This window comes from Argiope bruennichi, chromosome 9, assembly GCF_947563725.1.
Source record: "Argiope bruennichi chromosome 9, qqArgBrue1.1, whole genome shotgun sequence".
NCBI lineage: Eukaryota > Metazoa > Arthropoda > Arachnida > Araneae > Araneidae > Argiope > Argiope bruennichi.
Window position 1 is genome coordinate 72,621,712 of NC_079159.1, and position 20,355 is coordinate 72,642,066.

The window sequence follows — 20,355 nt, forward strand, 5'->3', positions numbered from 1 at the left end:
CAATTTAGCAGTTCCTGCAATCCCCTAGCTGTGGAGGCAAATAAAATAATGTCGTCGGCAAATGCAACTGCATTTAGCCGACTGCCATCCACCTGAGCTCCTATGTTGTCTGGGAGGCTCCGAAGAATTACGTCCAGGGCTATGTTGAATAACAAGGGGGAAAGTGGATCCCCCCGTGTGACCCCCACTGTTGGATGGACAGTGGTGTGCCGTCCGTCATTGATCTCCAGAGTCATGTACGAGTTTTTGTACACGTCCTCCACATAATTAATAAAAACTTGGGGAAGGTGGAGGTCCTCTAGAGCCCTCAGGAGGGCCTCTTGGGATATAGAGTCGAAGGCCTTCTCGAGGTCGATGGAGGCAAGATGGAGCTCTCTCCTCTCCGTGTAAAATGTGGAGAGGATTAAGTCTAGGACTGTGGTATTCTCCATCATACCATCCAGAGACGCAAATCCCTTCTGGCGTGGGTCAAGTTGGATTGAAGCCCCGAGACGATTAGCCAATATCTTATGAAAGAGCCTCACCAAGACATTACCAATAGAAATTGGTCTGAGCTCTCCCGGACTTGTGGGCGAAATACATTTCGGAATAAAAATAGTCCGGGCTGCCAATAGGGAGGCAGGAACCCTCCGGCAACAAAGGAACAAATTCATGATTTTGCATAAAAATTCCCAAGGTAGTTTTCGTAGTTGGGCCGGAGGCATGTGATCGGGTCCTGCAGCCGAATTCAGAGCGGGAATATTTCTCTGAATTTCTTCATAAAGAATCGGCCCCCATAACGTTGCTACCTTAACGTCAGGGGAGGGAGATGTTCGCCTTGCAGGAAGGGAACATTTGCCAGGTGTCATAGTATTTACCCAGAAGTCTCGAGCAAAGGCCTGAGTGACCCTAAACTCAGAGCCCAGCGACCCGTTAATAAGGGTGTTATAGCAACGGCCTCTATTTTTCTTATAGAGGTTCTGGGTTAGAGCATAGTGGCGTTTGCGCTCTTGACGCCTGGTGAGCTGGTTGCTGTGGATTGCAGAGCGAAGGTTCCTTTTTCGCTTCTGCGCCTCGGACGATGTTACTTCTCGCACGGCGCTCTGAATAACCGATGCGAGATGTCCGAGGAAGACCTCTTTTGGAGAGTCTTTATTAAGCTTCAATACAATATCCACAGCGGAGAAAACTCCGTTACTGGGCGGTAGCTGTTGTAACATTACCCAGGTTAGATCTTCCAGCTCTTGTTCCTCTGTCCTATATGGCCCACGATATAGAGCCACGATCGGGATAGTCATATTCGAGCATGGCCTGGGGCCCTGTGGAAGGACAGCTTGCAGGTGGGCCCGCTGTTTGAGGAGCCATATTATTTATTTCTTCATCCATTATCTGGGCCGAAGGAGAGGGGAGAGTGCACTGTTCTGCACTCAGGGGAGGAAAAGCTTTGGTGGATGGACCCGCCAGAGCCTCCATAAAGTTTTTCAGCATAAGTTTATAGGGCTGGGATTGTCTCTTCTTTATCGCCTCTACCGATCTTTCTGAGAACAATCCCGCCAGCTCTTTGTTCATAAAGCGAACGCCTCCTCTTATGGTCAATTCCGCCTCAGCCTTGGCCATCATCGAGGACTCCTCCTCACTCCACCTTTTAGTCCTTCCGACATAAATCGTATATCGACATATTCGACATAAATATCATTGGCCTCCACAGGATGGGCTCGTCTAGAATGTACACCCAGGCCAATTTTAGATCCGAACTCTCGGGCACACACGTCACACCGAAACAACGGCGTGACCCCGACGGCCGGCTGAACAGGACTAGATGAAGCGACTGACTGAAAAGATGGAACCACTCCTTGGGAGGAGTGGGTTTTATTAGTATTGCGGTTAGGGCCATCATTCTCTCCCCCGATGGATTGGCAGCCCAAGGGGGGGGGGTTGCGCCCCTGACTCGTTAGCTAGACGCCGGGACTAGCTAGATACAAAAATACACCTGCTTTTTGTATTTGCTAGAAGAAGGAAAGATTTTGCCTAGGATAATAAAAAGAACAAAAATGATGTCAGTAAAAATAATAATAATAATAGGGGCTAGGCAGCACCCCATAAGTTAAAAGGGTCAGCCAGTCAACCAACACACGTCCTGCTCCACATCCCCCCACTTGTGTGGGTGTTCATAATTCCGAACCGTCGGTGACACGCCATAGAGCCGATAATGGTGCGTGTGCCGAGGACGGATAGGTCATATTTCTGTGACACCCAATTGCAGAAGATGTTGTGCCGACTTAGGTGACCAGACGCCCCTCCTTTTTGGGCGCCTGTCTGCACTTTCACCGCCTGCTCCAAGGGCTTAATGGAGTATTTCAGGCATTTGGCGGTGTGGGCGGAGTCCAGCTCCACCCCGTCCCCTACAATTTGGGCATCGAGGACGGGTGCAGTATCGTTCTTATTTGCCACCAAGTCGGGCTAAAGGGTACCAGTGGGCAGAGGAAAGATGGGCTCCTCTGCGACCTGGAACCCCTTCTGTTGAAGGGAGCGGCTTATATAATTTGATATTGCATTATGCCGCTTTATTCGCAGGCCATGTGTTCTAAAACACTGCTGGACCACATGATTGGGTGTCTCTAGGGCTGCGCACCCGGCCCGACAGTTCCTTGGTTTACTGGGGCGCCCCCTAGCGGTCCTTGTCCTAGTGAGGAGAGCATTAATGCGGGCCTTAATCATATTAATATAATCTCTCCCACTGACAAGGAATGTCCCATTCGATACCTAGGTGTGCTGTCCAGCGGTCTTACCTGAAGCCCTCAGTGCACTACCATCCACTGAGGCATAGAGCCGCTCAGCCCACATCTGCCGCTGTTTATTTTTGGTATCATATATAATTCCGTCTTGGAGTAGACTTTGTTGAACCTTTGACCGCTGTCGTTCGATGTAGCTTGAGGACACCTGTCCTGCAGGGTCCGTCGAAAAGTTAAAATCATTAAAAGGGCAACAAGCAACATCCCTAAATGATAAAACATGATGAAAATAGTTTAAGCGGTCAAGGCGTAGTGTAACTCCAGACCAGCGGAGACAAGGCACACCCAGGCCCCCGTCCTCAACATCAGCATAATAAAACGGGACGGGGGTGTCGACCGGGAGGTCCAACCATTTTCTAATGAATCCCCTTACCACGGTGTCGGCCTTTTTCAATGAGGAGGGACCAGCCCTTCCTAAGGCCATTAGATGATAGACACCGGGTAGGAGATGGCACCTCAAAAAGAATAATCTTTGCTGTGGCTTTAGAGGTGCCTTGGTCAGAACCTCTAGCTTAGGTCGAAGGTGCTCAAGAATTTTAACTTTCGCTTTTCCAGTATGCGTGAAGGGAACCCCCAGGTAGGTCCACTCCGCATCCACACCGAGGTGCGGAATTGGGGTGTTCCCAACCCGGAAGGAACCAGAAATGATCTTAGTTTTCTTGTCACGCCCACTGGGGACTAAGGATAAGGTAAAGCTTTTAATAAAATTGATCCTTAGTCCAAGAGCACCTAGGGACATGTTTGAACAATTCAAAAGCTCCTGCAATCCCCTAGCTGTGGAGGCAAATAAAATAATGTCGTCGGCAAATGCCACTGCATTTAACCGACTGCCATCCACCTGAGCTCCTATGTTGTCTGGGAGGCTCCGAAGAAACACGTCTAGGGCTATATTAAATAATAAGGGGGAAAGTGGATCCCCCTGCCTGACCCCCACTGTTGGACGTACAGTGGTGTGCCGTCCATCATCGAACTCTAGAGTCGTGTACGAATTTTTTACACGTCCTCCACATAATTAATAAAAACTTGGGGAAGGTGGAGGTCCTCTAGAGCCCTCAGGAGGGCCTCTTGGGATATAGAGTCGAAGGCCTTCTGGAGGTCGATGGAAGCAATATGTTATTCTCTCCTCTCCGTGTAAAATTTGGAGAGCAGTAAGTCAAGGACTGTTGTATTTTCCATCATACCATCCAGAGGCGCAAATCCCTTTTGGCGTGGGTCCAGCTTAATTACTGCCCTAAGACGGTTGGCCAAAATTTTATGAAAGAGCCTCACCAAGACATTACCAATCGAAATTGGTCTGAGCTCGCCCGGACTTGTGGGTGATGTACATTTTGGAATAAAAACAGTCCGGGCTGCCAATAGGGAGGCAGGAACCCTCCGGCACCAAATGAACAAATTCATAATTTTACATAGAAATTCCCATGGTAGTTTACGGAGTTGGTGCGGAGTCATCCGATCTGGTCCTGCAGCCGAATTCAGAGCGGGAATATTTCTCTGAATTTCTTCATAAAGAATCGGCCCCCATAACGTTGCTACCTTAACGTCAGGGGAGGGAGATGTTCGCCTTGCAGGAAGGGCGGGAAGGGAACATTTACCAGGCGTCATTGTATGAACCCAGAAGTCTTGAGCAAAGGCCTGAGTGACCTTAAACTCAGAGCCCAGCGACCCGTTAATAAGGGCATTAAAACAACGGCCTCTATTTTTCTTATAGAGGTTCTGGGTTAGAGCATATTGGCGTTTGCGCTCTTGACGCCTGGTGAGCTGGTTGCTGTGGATTGCAGAGCGAAGGTTCCTTTTTCGCTTCTGCGCCTCGGACGATGTTACTTCTCGCACGGCGCTCTCAATAACCGATGCGAGATGTCCGAGGAAGACCTCTTTTGGAGAGTCTTTATTTAGCTTCAATATAATATCCACAGCGGAGAAAACTCCATTACTGGGCGGTAGCTCATGTAACATTGCCCAGGTTAATACGTCCAGCTCTTGTTCCTCTGTGGCCCAAGATATAAAGCCACGATCGGGATTAGGTCACATTCGGGCCTGGCCTGGGGCCCTGTGGAGTGAGAGCTAACAGGTGGGCCCGCAGTGGGAGGAGCCACATTTTCCCCATTTTCTATTGTCTCCTGGGCCGAAGGAGAGGCGCGAGTGCGGTGTTCTGCACTCAGGGGAGGAAGAGCTGTGGAGGATGGACCTGCCAGAGCCTCCATAAAGTTCTTGACCATTAATTTATAGGGCTGGGATTGTCTCTTCTTTTTAATCGCCTCTACCGATCTCTCAGAGAACAATCCCGCCAGCTCTTTATTCATGAAACGTATACCTCCCCTTATGGTCATCAGCCTCAGCCTTGGCCAACATCAAAGACTCCTCCTCACTCCACCTGCTTTTAGATCTTTCTACATTTATATTCGCATTAGCCTCCACAGGGTGAGCTCGCCTAGAATGTACACCCAGGCCAATTTTTGATCCGAACTCTCGATCACACACGTCACACCGAAACAACGGCGTGACCCCGACGGCCGGTTGAGCAGGGCTAGGAGCAGCGACTGGCTGAAAAGTTGGTACCACTCCTTGGGAGGAGTGGGTTTTATTAGTATTTGGGTTAGGGCCAACAGTCTCTCCCCCGATGGGTTGGCAGCCCAAGGGGGGGTGTTGCGCCCCTGACTCGTTAGCTAGACGCCGGGACCGTTAAGCCATCCGACGCCCATTGCCCGGTGCTACCACGAGGAGGTGAGTCAGAGACTGTGATGGCCCACAAGGAGCCATCCCTGCCCATCGCTGGGCCAGCACCATCGAAGAATTAAAAGCTATTTTTTTTTTTCCTGATAGAGCAGAGATGGAGAGAAGCTATTTTTTTTAATTTCCAGATAGATTCTGAGATGGTGAAGAAAGGAAAAATTTTGCCTAGGTAATAACATAGAGAAACAAAAAAGGTGTTAGTAAAATCATATAAAACGGGGCTAGGCAGCACCCCATAGTTAACAGGATCAGCCAGTCAACCAACCCCCGTCCTGCTCCACATCCCCCCACTTGTGTGAGTGTTCATAAATCCGAACCGTCGGTGACACGCCATAGAACCGATAATGGCGCGTGTGCCGAGAACGGATAGGTCACGTTTGGTAATGACACCCAATCGTAATAGATGCTGTGCCGACTTAGGTGACCAGACGCCCCTCCAGTTTAGTGTTATGCTGGAGAATATAACTTTTTGGGCGCCTGTCTGCACTTTCACCGCCTGCTCCAATGGTTTGATGGAGTATTTAAGACATTTGGCGGTGTTGGCGGAGTCCAGCTCCACCCCGTCCCCTACAATTTGGGCATCGAGGACGAGTGCAGTGCCTTTCTTATTTGCCACCAAGTCGGGCTTAAGGGTACCAGCGGGCAGAGGATAGATGGGCTCCTCTGCGACCTGGAACCCCTTCTGTTGAAGGGAGCGGCTTATATAATTCGATATTGCATTATGCCGCTTTATTCGCAGGCCATGTGTTCTAAAACACTGCTGGACCACATGATTGGGTGTCTCTAGGGCGGCGCACCCGGCACGACAGTTCCTTGGTTTATTGGGGCGCCCCCTAGCTGTCCTTGTCCTAGTGGGGAGAGCATTAATGCGGGCCTTAATCATATTAATGTAGTCTCTCCCGCTGACAAGGAATGTCCCATTAGATATCCAAGTGTGCTGTCCAGCGGTCTTACCTGATGCTCTCAGTGCACTACCATCTACTGAGGCATAGAGCCGCTCAGCCCACATCTGCCGCTGTTTAGCTTTTGTATCATAAATTGTACCGTCCAGGAGCAGACTTTGTTCAACCTTTGACAGCTGTCGTGAGATATATTCATTGGACACCTGTCCTGCAGGGTCCGTCGAAGAATTAAAATGATTAAAATGGGAACGATTAACCCCCAAAAACGCTAAAAAACGATTAAAATAATTCAAGCGGTCAAGGCGTAGTCTAACTCCGGACCAGCGGAGACAAGGCACACCCAGGCCCCCGTCCTCAACATCAGCATAATAAAACGGGACGGGGGTGTCGACCGGGAGGTCCAACCATTTTCTAATGTATCCCCTAACCACGGTGTCGGCCTTTTTCAATGAGGAGGGTCCAGCCCTTCCTAAGGCCAATAGGTGATAGACACCGGGTAGGAGATGGCACCTCAAAAAGAATAATCTTTGTTGTGGCTTAAGAGGTGCCTTGGTCAGAACCTCTTACTTGGGTCGAAGGTGCTCTAAAATTTTTACTTTCGCTTTTCCAGTAGGCATGAAGGGAACCCCCAGGTAGGTCCACTCCGCCTCCACACCAAGGTGCGGAATTGGGGTGTTCCCAACCCGGAAGGAACCAGAACAGATCTTAGTTTTCTTGTCACGCCCACTGGGGACTAAGGATAAAGTAAAGGACTTCATAAAATTTATCCTTAGCCCTAGAGCACCTAGGGACGTGTTAGAACAATTTAGCAGTTCCTGCAATCCCCTAGCTGTGGAGGCAAATAGAATAATGTCGTCGGCAAATGCAACTGCATTTAGCCGACTGCCATCCACCTGAGCTCCTATGTTGTCTGGGAGGCTCCGAAGAAATACGTCCAGGGCTATATTAAATAACAAGGGGGAAAGTGGATCCCCCTGTCTGACCCCCACTGTTGGATGGACAGTGGTGTGCCGTCCGTCATCGAACTCCAGAGTCGTGTACGAGTTTTTGTACACGTCCTCCACATAATTAATAAAAACTTGGGGAAGGTGGAGGTCCTCTAGAGCCCTCAGGAGGGCCTCTTGGGATATAGAGTCGAAGGCCTTCTGGAGGTCGATGGAAGCGAGATGGAGCTCTCTCCTCTCCGTGTAAAATGTGGAGAGGAGGAAATCTAAGACTGTTGTATTCTCCATCATACCATCCAGAGGCGCAAATCCCTTCTGGCGTGGGTCAAGTTGGATTGAAGCCCTGAGACGATTAGCCAAAATCTTGTGAAAGAGCCTCACCAAGACATTACCAATAGAAATTGGTCTGAGCTCTCCCGGACTTGTGGGCGAATTACATTTCGGAATGAAAACAGTCCGGGCTGCTAATAGAGAAGCAGGAACCCTCCGACACCAAAGGAACAAATTCATAATCTTGCATAAAAATTCCCACGGTAGTTTGCGTAGTTGGTGCGGAGTCATCCGATCGGGTCCTGCAGCCGAATTCAGAGCGGGAATATTTCTCTGAATTTCTTCATAAAGAATCGGCCCCCATAACGTTGCTACCTTAACGTCGTGGGAGGGAGATGTTCGCCTTGCAAGAAGGGCAGGAAGGGAACATTTGCCAGGCGCCATTGTGTGAACCCAGAAGTCTTGAGCAAAGGCCTGAGTGACCTTAAACTCAGAGCCCAGCGACCCGTTAATAAGGGCATTATAGCAACGGCCTCTATTTTTCTTATAGAGGTTCTGGGTTAGAGCATATTGGCGTTTGCGCTCTTGACGCCTGGTGAGCTGGTTGCTGTGGATTGCAGAGCGAAGGTTCCTTTTTCGCTTCTGCGCCTCGGACGATGTTACTTCTCGCACGGCGCTCTCAATAACCGATGCGAGATGTCCGAGGAAGACCTCTTTTGGAGAGTCTTTCTTTAGCTTCAAAACAATATCCACAGCGGAGAAAACTCCGTTACTGGGCGGTAGCTGTTGTAATATTACCCAGGTAAGATCTTCCAGCTCTTGTTCCTCTGTCCTATATCGCCCACGATATAGAGCCACGATCGGGATAGAGTCAATTTCGGGCATGGCCTGGGGCCCTGTGGAGGGAGAGCTTACAGGTGGGCCCGCAGTGGGAGGAGCCACATTATCTGTTGCTTCATCCCTAATCTGGGCCGAAGGAGAGGGGAGAGTGCGCTGTTCTGCACTCAGGGGAGGAAGAGCTTTGGAGGATGGACCCGCCAGAGCCTCCATGAAATTTTTCACCATGAGTTTATAGGGCTGGGATTGTCTCTTTTTCTTTATCGCCTCTACCGATCTTTCTGAGAACAATCCCGCCAGCTCTTTGTTCATAAAACGAACGCCTCCCCTCATGGTCAGTTCCGCCTCTGCCTTGGCCAGCATCAAGGACTCCTCCTCACTCCACCTGCTTTTAGTCCTTTCGACATTTATATTATCATTGGCCTCCACAGGGTGAGCTCGCCTAGAATGTACACCCAGGCCAATTTTTGATCCGAACACTCGATCACACACGTCACACCGAAACAACGGCGTGACCCCGACGGCCGGTTGAGCAGGGCTAGGAGCAGCGACTGGCTGAAAAGTTGGTACCACTCCTTGGGAGGAGTGGGTTTTATTAGTTTTAGAGTTAGTACCAACAGTCTCTCCCCCGATGGGTTGGCAGCCCAAGGGGGGGTGTTGCGCCCCTGACTCGTTAGCTAGACGCCGGGACCGTTAAGCCATCCGACGCCCATTGCCCGGTGCTACCACGAGGAGGTGAGTCAGAGACTGTGATGGCCCACAAGGAGCCATCCCTGCCCATCGCTGGGCCAGCTACAATAAGCGCGTCATAGTTACTTCCGCCGATGACTCGAAATTAGAATCTTCATCTCGAAGTGTTCAGGTGTGAATGATCGCCAAGTGCAATTGGTACCTTTACACAAAGTGTGTCTAATAACCACCCTTTAGGAGCTCGCCTTCTTTTGGAGATTGCGGGTGTCCCATTCCCGATGTACCCTGGGATCTTCACTCCCTTTCAATTCACTCTCACTTACGCCTTCTGCTGTCTGCTTGATACTTCTGTTCCTCGACGGCAAGCGAGGCAGCTCTCCATGAGAATCTGTCGTCACTTTGTTTGCTTCTTGCCTCTCATGGACAGCCAAAAACCCCACGTGTTGTCCGGGTGTGGGTGCCCATTAGACTGGTGGTGCACTGTTGGTCCCCTGTGTATCAAATCTGTCTGTAGCTGGCCACCAGAGTCGTTAGTCTGCTAGGAATCAAGTGAAGGGGCTTGGTGTTAAGGGTGGTCACTGTCCCCGGGGTGACTCCCAGCGTATACGTACCGATTAGCACTATGGTAATCGCCGAGGCTGGGAATGTCCAGAGCCGGTGGCTGTCATCCCTTGTTGGGCTCTGCCATCGGACCTGAATTATGTTTAATATCGCATGGGGGCCTCCAAAAAAATCTCCTTCATTGGGCATCAGAAACGTCTATTTACTACTTCTCCTCGCCAATTTGATACTTTTTTTGTTAAGAGAGTCCTATACAAGAAAGACACTTATAATACAGTTTCGCCTTTTTTGGTACAAAAGCCAATTGCAGCAGTTGTCGGCGAGGTTTCATCAGTACGTAAAATACATTCAGGTAATTTGTTGGTTGAAGTCTGCTCCAAAAAGCAAGCGTAACAAATTATGAAATTAAAAGCGTTAGCTAATATAGCTGTGACCGTTTGCTCTCGCTAGTTACTTAATTACTCAAAGAGTGTAATCGCATGTGGAGAACGTTTTAACGTTCCTCCAGAGGAAACGTCTGCAGAACTTAAGCCAGAAGGAGTGATACATGTACGCCAGATTAATAATCGTCGGAATGGTAAAATGGAAAACGCCTTCCCACTGAACATTACATCCTTGCATTTCACTGTCCGAAATTGCCCGAATGTTTATATGCAGGGTATATACAACTGCCTGTGCGACAATATATACCAAACCCGCTGCGATGTTTTCCATGCCAGCGTTTTAGTCACTCGAAAGCTAACTGCCGCGGTACTCTTACTTGCGCTAGCTGTGCTGAAAAGGGCTATGATAACCAGCAGAGTTGCGCACCAGAAAAGTGCGTAAACTGTAGTGGCAACCATACTTCATTTCTCGAAATTATGAACGCTGGCAATTAGAAGAGAAAATAGCATCAATTAAAATTAAAGAACTTATCCTACATGAAGCTAGAAAAAAGGCTCTGGCTCAAACTCCCACACACGGCTTAATATACGCATCCGTTGTGAAAAAATCCTTCTGTGCGAACTGTTCTTGCAGAAATTATTAAATACACCAATCAAAACAAAACTACAGATAGCTCCTGGACCAGCTTCCTTCACCTTTTATTATACTTGGTACTTTTATTTCAACGGACGTGATATTTTGTGGGATTCGAATAGTACAAACTCTCGTATAGGTTAAATTGAGCAGTTTATTGCCAATAACTGTCTGTTTACTTAACAAAGAAGAGAGAACATACTTTCACGAACAAACACGTAGCTTCCATACTCTTGATTTGGCCATATCTACTCCCGAATTCTACCGTTGCTAATCTATGCTGTTGGCAACGATTTATATAATAGCGATCACTTTCCTATTGTTGTCTAACATGCTGATAGCGACTGAGCGCCCCCTTGTCCTCAACGTTTTATATTTCAGCAGGCAGACTGGACTGCTTTTCCGCAATTAGCTGATATCACTGAGACTATGACCAATATCAGATATTTCTGAAGCTGTGCAAAATGTCATTGACGTTATAATCTGTGCCGCAACTTCCACTATTCCGAAAAGTCCATGCGTAAGAAAATTTCTCAGACCGTGGTGGGATGAAGCCTGTCGCGACAGTCACAAACAGCAGAAAAAGTTATGGAACATCTTTCGAAGGTATCCTACCACAAAGAACCTTGTCGCTTTTAAAAAAAACCAAAGCACTAGCTCGCCGCATCGTCGTCGTAGTCGGAGGGAATCCTGGGTAAAATTCATATCCTCTATCACATCTTCTATATCCAGCAAAGTTCTGTGGGAAAAAGTAAAGGCTGCTAATGGTATATATGACTTTTCCCATTCCTGTTTTAAATAGAGGAAATGTGAAGTATTCTGCCCCATTAGACGTAGCCAGCATTCTCTGGCAATTATTTGCATAGGCTTCCGCAATTGATTCTTACAACCCTGATTTTCTGACAATAGGGAATCGCGTGGAATGGTTGCCGTTACGTTTCAATGACCGAAATACCTCTCCATATAATTTTGAGTTTCGGATGTTTGAGGTCGAAACGGCATTATCTCATACCCATGATACCAATCCTGGGCCTGATGGAATAACATAAAATATGTTCCTTCTTTTCAATGGAACTTCCCTTTCGAATCTGTTATTTTTTTAACAGAATATGGACAGAACAAAAATACCCTTCACAATGGCGGGACTCTTTTGTGATCCCTATCTTAAAACCGGGCAAGGAATCTTCTAATCCTCTGAACTATCGACCAAATGCCCTAACGAGCTGCCTTTGTAAGACCTTTGAGCGCATGGTCAATACACGCCTTGTATATGAATTGGAGAAACAGGGATGCATCTCCCCGTTGCAGAGTGGTTTCCGTAGAGGTCGATCTACATTTGATATCCTCGTTTTTCTGGAAACCCAGATACGCAGCACATTTGTTAGGAGGAATCGCCTTGTCTCCATTTGGCTACAGTCTACATACATGCCTCTCTGTTTTGTCTACCGAATTATTAGCAATTTTCTATTCCTTACAAAAAATTTCTCGAAGCTCTGAACGCAAATTTTGTGTTTATACTGACAGCATGAGTTCCCTAGAAACTTTCCCATTTTCATAGTCGGCTTCATCCCATTGCCTTGGAAATCTTGGATCTTTTGAGGACTCTAAAGAATAGACTATGAATTATTATTCTGTTGGGTCCCAAGTCATGTCGGAATAATCGGAAATGAGCTGGCGGATAACGCTGCTGAAACAGCAACTTTGTTTATACAGCATGAAATACCGTTCTCCGACATGAAGAACTTTTATTCAAGACATATTTATTCGTTATGGCAACAATCATGGAATCAGCAGATAAATAATAAATTGCGTATCATAAAACCAACAATTACATCCTGGCCCTCTCATCCAATGCGTGAGCTCGATGTCAAATTGACTAGACTCCGCATTGGTCATACTCGTATAACTCACAAATATCTTCTATTTGGTGATCGAGTTCCTCTCTGTTCGAGATGCCAAGTGCTTTTAACGATTCGTCATATTTTTATTGAATGTCCCGATTTTAATTTTCATCGTTTACGGTATTTTAACTCCTCATCACTAGACATGACAACGCTGTTGAGAGAGAATCCTCACAAAAACCTTTTTAAATTTATTAGAGCAATTGGTTTTTTTAATTCCATTTAAACTTCATAATTTTAAATTTGTTCAATTTTCCACCGTTTCGTTTTAATCCGAACGTCGACTTTTAATGCATCTTTTATTACTATTAAAGTTGTTTTTTTTAGATTGTATTAGAAAATTTTTTTATTAACCATACGTCTGGCGCAATATAGCCTAGATTGGCTCTTGTGCCAATAAAACAAACAACCAACCAACCACCTTGTCTCTATATTTTTTGATATTGAGAAGGCATACGACCGAGCATGGCGCTATGGCATACCTTCGACACTTTTCAAATTTGGTTTTAGGGGAAATCTTCCCATATTATTGCAGAACTTTTTATCACATGGGACTTTCAAAGTATGTGTAGGCAACTTTTATTCTGATTCTTTTATTCAAGCTGAGGAAGTTCCGCAGGGAAGTGTCCTCAGTGTTACACTTTTTGCTGTTCATATTAGCCAAGTTTTATCTGTTTTACCTTCAAGTGTGCAGGGATCACTTTATGTTGACGATTTGCAGATCACATGCCAAGGCAGCAATATGAATTGAATCGAGAGACAATTGCAAAATGCCGTTAATAAGGTAGTGGCTTGGTGCGATAACAACGGGCATACTATCTCTCCGGAGAAGAGCCGGTGCGTCCATTTCTGCAGGAAAAGAAATATCCATTTAGATCCTGTCGTTCAAATACGAAATACACCCATCTCAGTTGTGGATGAAATGCGATTTCTGGGAGTAATTTTCGATCGGAAACCCTTTCTTCCACATATCTCAAACCAGCGGAAGAAATGTGAGAAATCTTTAAATATTTTAAAGGTTCTCTCCAAAACTTCTTGGGGGGCCGATCGGGCATCTCTGCTCCATATTTACGAAGTCGTTATCCTCTCTCGCATGGATTACGGATGTATGGTTCCGCACGTGCTTCTTTACTGCGACGCTTGGATACCATTCACCATTCTGCCTTAAGGATTTGTTCCGGAGTATTTCGTACATCTCCCGTTGAGAGCCTTTGCGCTGTTTGCTACCATTTACCTCTTGATTTAAGGCGTAAAAAATTGTTTGCCTGTTATTATTTCCATACAAAATCTTTGCCCAGTCATCCCATTTCTAATATAACACTACCAGTTAGTCTTCGCAGATTATGAGACCCGTCCCTCTCGCATTCTTCCATTTAGTGAGAGCGAAAGTACTTTTGCATGACTCGGGCCTTTCAAATGTTACAATTAAGACTGTAGATTTATTTTGTTTCCCCCCCCCTGGGATATACCACAATTTTCTTACATGAATCCCTTCTCGGGATTTAATAAATCGTCAAATGATCCAATTATTTTCAGATGCCTGTTTTTGTATCATCTCTGTCGGTATTCCTCTTTTGTACCAATTTTTACGGATGGCTCAAAATCAGATGACCATGTTGGATGTGGCATAATTCTTCCTTCTGATACACTGAGCTATCGTTTACATAATTACTGTTCTGTATTTACTGCTGAATTGATGGCAATTTTCTGTGCTCTGGAAAAAATTTCGCCCTCCTCTTATCGTAACATCATTATTTATACCGATAGTTTGAGTGCTCTAGAGACACTCTCGCAATATAGCAATCAGATGCATCCGATTGCGATTAGAATCCTATTTACTTGACATCTCATACAAAATGATGGTTTTCATATCCTTTTTTTTTTTTTGTTGGATCCCGAGTCACGTAGGCATTTCTGGGAATGAAGAAGCTGATTCAGCGGCAAAATCTGCAGACTCTTTTTTTTTTTTTTTTTGTCCCATAAACTTCCATATTGCGACATTAAGAGATTTTTCATTAAACATATTTATTCAACATGGTAATTAACATGGGATTTGAAGACCGAGAAGAAACTTCATTCCTTCAAGCCTACAATTAGTTTATGGCCTGCTCACCTTATACGAGAGGTTGATGTGAAATTGACTCGCCTCCGTATAGGACACACACGTTTTACTCATCGTCATCGCATCTTCGGTGAAAGGGTGCCAATTTGTCCCACTTGTCATATTGCTTTTAGTGAGAAATATATTTTAATTGAATGTCCCGATTTTAATGTTCATCGTCATAATTTTTTCTACTCGTCTTCTCTTAACTTGCAAGACCTAGTGGGTGAAAAATACAACCCAAATATTTTTAAATTTTTAAGAGCTATTGGTTTCATCAACTATATATAACACCTATTTCATCTGTTTGTTCTTCCTTTTATGTTAAATGTATTTTTTATGATCCTTTTACATTAATCATTGTCCTAAATTAAGACAGTTTTTTTAATATTTGTATCGACGCATTTTACATGGTTTTTATTACTTTCACTTGTTTTTAAAATGTGTTGTTTTAAATGTCTGATCTGATTTTACCGTATGCTTGGCGCAGTATAGCCAAATATGGCTCTTGCGCCAATAAACCATACACAACTACTACCCATATTTTTACAGAACTTTTTTATCACATCGGACCTTTAGAGTTCGTGTTCAAAACTTTTATTCAAATAATTTTATTCAAGCTGAGGGGGTTCCACAAGGTAGTGTCCTCAGTGGCACCCTTTTTATTGTCCATCTTAGCCAGATTTTAACTCGTTTTCCTTCATCTGTACAAGCGAGTCTCTACGTTGATGATCTGCTGATCTCATGCCAAGGAAGCAATATAAATCTTATTGAGCGACAATTGCAAAATGCCGTTAACAGAATGGTAGCTTGGTGTGATAACAACGGATACAGTATCTCGCTGGAGAAGACCATGTTTCTCTTTCGGCACTTCTGCCGAAAGAGAAACATTCACTTGGATCCAATTATTAACACTGGAAATGTATCAATCCCTGTAGTGAATGAAATTCGGTTTTTAGGAGTGATCTTCGATCGCAAGTTGACTTTCCTTCCGCATATTTTACACCTGCGGAAGAAGAGCGAGAAAACATTAAATATATTGAATGTGCTCTCCAAAACATCATAGGGTGCTGATCAAACTTCCCTACTACACATTTACCAAGCACTCATCCTCTCCCGAATTGATTATGGATGTATGGTTTATGGCTCTGCACGTCCTACAGTTTTGCGGCTTTTGGGCACCATCCACCACACTGCTCAGAGGATATGTTCAGGAGCGCTTCTCCAATAGAGGGCTTGTACGTCATATGTCACCAGTTACCTCTTCATTTAAGGCGTACAAAATTATTAGTTTTGTTTTATTTCCGCACACAGTCCATGCCTCACCATCCCATTTGTCACAGAAAACTTCCAGTTGGTCTACGTAGACTTTACGATGCCCGTCCCGCTTGCCTTATGCCATTCTCTGAGAGAGCCAAACTGATACTACACGACTCAGACCTCAATGATGTTATAGTCAAAGTTCATAACCCTTTTATTTTCCCACCTTGGGATATCCTACAATTTTCTTATCGAAATCAGCGAATGGATTCAGAAAAGTCGTCAACAGTTCCTGTAGTGTTCCAACAGCTTCTTTTACTTCATCATTATCAGTATTCTTTGTTTGTGGCAATTTTCACGGATGGCTCGAACTCGGTTGAATATGTTGTTTGTGGTTTCATACTATCATCGGATACATTGAGCCACCGACTTCATAATTGCTGTTCTGTTTTTACCGCTGAGTTGATGGCAATCTTCTCTGCTCTCCAGAGAATTTCGCCTTCCCAGCGTAATTTCATTATTTACTCTGACAGTATGAGTGCTTTGGTGTTTCTATCTAACTATAATAATCGGATGCATCCTATCGCTACCCGCATTTTATTTACTTTGCGTTTACTGAAAAACACTGGTTTTAATATAATCATCTGTAGGGTTCCGAGTCGTGTTGGCATTTCAGGTAATGAAAAGGTCGACGTGGCTGCAAAAACTGCAATGTCTTTCTTAAGGATTGGACTTCCGTTTTTTGACATTAAGATGGCATTCTCGTGCCATATAATTTCTTCCTGGCAGGAGGCATGGGATCGGCAGACGCAAAATAAGCTGCAATTGGTTTTTGGCCTGTTCTACCTATACGTGGGATAGATGTCAAGTTGACTCGTCTCCGTATAGGACACACACGATACACGCATAGCTTTCTCATTTTTGGTGATGTGTGACCGATGTGTTTTTCATGCAATGTTGATTTTAGCATCAAACTTATTTTAACTGAATGCCCTGTTTTTAACCCTGAACGTGTTTACTACTTTTCTACATCTTCAACTTTACAGGACTTGGTGGGTGACAAATTTCACACAAATATTAACTTTTTAAAGGCCATTCGTTTTTATACCTGCACTTAGCACTTTTTGTGTTTTGCAAAGTGCTCCACATGTCGTGTAGATTTTACCATAAAACATATTTTAATCAAGTGCGCATCTTTTAATTCCTTTCGTTTACATTTTTTTAAATCATCGTCATTAACTTTACAAGACCTGGTGGGTGAGAAATTCCACCCAAAAATTCTTAAATTTTTAAAAACCATTGGTTTTATAGTTGTATTTAGTATTTTTTAACTTCTGTTCAGGCTTGACAATTCACATCAATTCATTGAAATGTTTGTTTTTTGAATCAGTTTTTCATTTATTAACATTATACATTCTTGTCCTTTTAGTTTTATTTGCATTTTTTAATACCTTTTTGCTTTTATATCTTAAAGTGTGTGTTTATATAATTTGTTTTATGTTTTTTACCATCTGCTTAGCGCAGCATGGCCAAACATGGCTTTTGTGACAAAAAAACAACAACCAACCAACCAACCAACCAACCAACCTACCTACCTTTTTGTGTTTTGCATTCTCTCATTGTTTCACATTTCCATATGTTAACACCCATATTTTTATTGTACTATCCCACATTTAGTTTTTACAGTACTGTATTTTAACCAGTTTGATATTATAGATTTTATTAGCAATTTTATAATCAGCTCTGATTTTACCGTTTGCTAGGCGCGGAATAACCAAATATGGTTCTTGCGCCATTAAATCGCAAACAAATTTTAGGTTGTATTGGAAAATTTTTATTAACCACACGTCTGGCGCAGTAGGGCCTATTCTGGCTCTTGTGCCAATGAAACAAACAACTAACCAGTCCCCAGGATTATGTTTACACATTACCGTTTTACACATTTTAATGCAGTGTCCCTTTTTAATCATCATTTGTTTTCTTCATCATCATTAATGCATCTAGATTTAGTGGATGAATATCCCCACAAAAATATTTTTTTTCCTCTTCTTAAAAATCATTGGTTTTTATAATTCTATTTAGATTTTATTGTTTTTTTTAAATCGTCTCTGCTCCAATTTCTTGTTTTATTTTCAATTTTACTAGTTGAATTTAAAAACATTGGAAAAATCAATTAATTTTTTATCTCGCCTTTAAACTGCTATTGAAATTATTTTAACCATTTGACATTAGCCAAATGGTTAAAATCATTAAGCAGTTTAGCCAAAACATGGTTCTTCCGTCAATAAAATCCAACAAACCAACCAACGTTTGCCATTTTATAGTTTTGTTACGCATTTACATTACCACAATTTTAATATTTTGTGTAGAGCAGCAACTTTTATTCTGATCATTTTATTCAAACTGAGGGAGTCCCACAGGGAAGTGTCCTCAGTATCACACTTTTTATCCTTCATCTCAGCCAAATCCTTAATCATTTGCCTTCTTCTGTATCTTGTAGTTTGTACTTGGATGATCTGCAGATTTCTTATGAAGGTAGTAACATGAGCCTAATTGAGAGGCAATTACAAAATGCCGTGAATAAAGTAGTGGCATGGTGCAAGGGCAATGGATATGCTATCTCTCCTGGGAAGAGTCGCTGTCTACATTTTTGCAGGAAGAGAGGGATTCATCCAGATCCGAATATTTTCATTGAGAATGTTTCTATTCCTGTTGTGAACGAGATACGATTTTTGGGAGTGATTTTCGATCATAAACTGACTTTCCTTCCTCATATCTTATACCTGAGGAAGAAGTGCGAGAAGTCCTTGAATATTTTGAAGGTACTATCCAGAACATCTTGGGAAGCTGATCGAACCTTCCTACTCCGTATTTACCAAGCAGTAATTCTCTCTCGATTAGATTACGCTTGTATGATATACGGTTCAGCCCGTGCGTCTGTTTTGCGGCATTTGGATACCATTCACCATTCTGCTTTAAGGATCTGCTCAGGGGCATTCCGAACTTCCCCGGTAGAGAGCCTGTATGCTATTTGTTACCAACTACCTCTTTATCTAAGACGAAAGAAGCTATCTGCCCTTTATCATTTTCGAACAAAGTCTCTGTCAAATCATCCCATTTCCCAAACAACTTTACCAGTTGGTCTTCGAAGACTCTATGATGCCCGATCCTCTCACATTCTCCCATTTACTGAGAGGATCAAAGCAATTCTCCACGATTTAGATATTAATGAAGTTTCCATAAAACCGCATGATTTCTTTTCCTTTCCACCCTGGGATATCCCAAAATTTTCCTTTCTGAATCCCTTCTCAGGATTCGACAAAAATTCAACTGCTCCAGTTGTTTTTCAACAGCTATTTAACTATCATCGCTGTCGGTATTCTTCATTTACACCAATATTCACTGACGGTTCCAAATCAGTTGATCATGTTGGTTGTGGCATTGTTCTCCCATCTGGTGTTCTGAGCTATCGTATACATAAGTACTGTTCTGTATTCACTGCTGAGCTAGTAGCCATTTTTTATGCTCTCCAGGAAATTTCCTCCTTGGCTCAACGGAATTTTATTATTTATACCGATAGCATGAGTGCATTAGAAACTCTTTCTCACTACCACAATAAGATGCACCCGATTGCTAATAGCATTCTGTTTACTTTGAGTCATTTGAAGATCGCGGGTTTTAATGTCATTTTCAGCTGGGTGCCAAGTCATGTTGGTATCCCTGGGAATGAGATGGCGGATTCTTTAGCTAAATCTGCATCCTCCTTCCTAAACCAAGAACTCCCATACTGTGATATCAAGAGACTATTGGCGTGTCGTGTTTTGATTACTTGGCAAGAAACGTGGGATTTATTGACCCACAATAAATTGCACTCTGTCATGCCGTCCATTGCTATGTGGCCACCTCTTCCTATCCGTGAGGTAGATGTCAAGCTAACACGCCTCCGTATAGGACATACGCGCTATACTCACAAACATCTGATCTTTGGCGAAAGGGCATCAATGTGTCAGACGTGTCATGTTGATTTAAGTATTAAGCATGTTTTAATTGAATGTCCTGTCTACCATCCCCATCGTGTCAGCTTTTTCAATACATCATCCGTAACTAACCGACTTGGTGGGTGAGAAATACCACCCAAATATTTTTACATTTTTAAAAGCAATTCACCTTTTTACTTGCATCTAATTGCCTTTAAACATTTTATCGTCTGTTATTGCATTTTTATGGAGTCGTATCATTAATATCACACTTTTACCGTTTCATAATTATTTTTTCCTGCGATTCATAAATTTTAAAATTTTATTAGTTGATTGCTACATTGCTTATACTATATACAGTTTATCTTAGTTGGTATTAATTTATAATTGATTG

At 43.9% G+C, this 20,355-nt stretch overlaps 1 protein-coding gene across 1 annotated transcript; it reads left to right on the forward strand.

Moving 5' to 3' along the window:
* The first annotated feature begins 11,270 nt into the window (after window positions 1-11,270).
* On the forward strand, window positions 11,271-20,108 carry LOC129984975 (uncharacterized). The gene is made up of 3 exons (XM_056094912.1): window positions 11,271-11,416; window positions 15,791-16,000; window positions 18,485-20,108. Exons 1-3 carry the CDS (start codon window positions 11,271-11,273, stop codon window positions 20,106-20,108), a joined length of 1,980 nt encoding a protein of 659 aa, XP_055950887.1.
* Window positions 20,109-20,355: the final 247 nt, after the last annotated feature.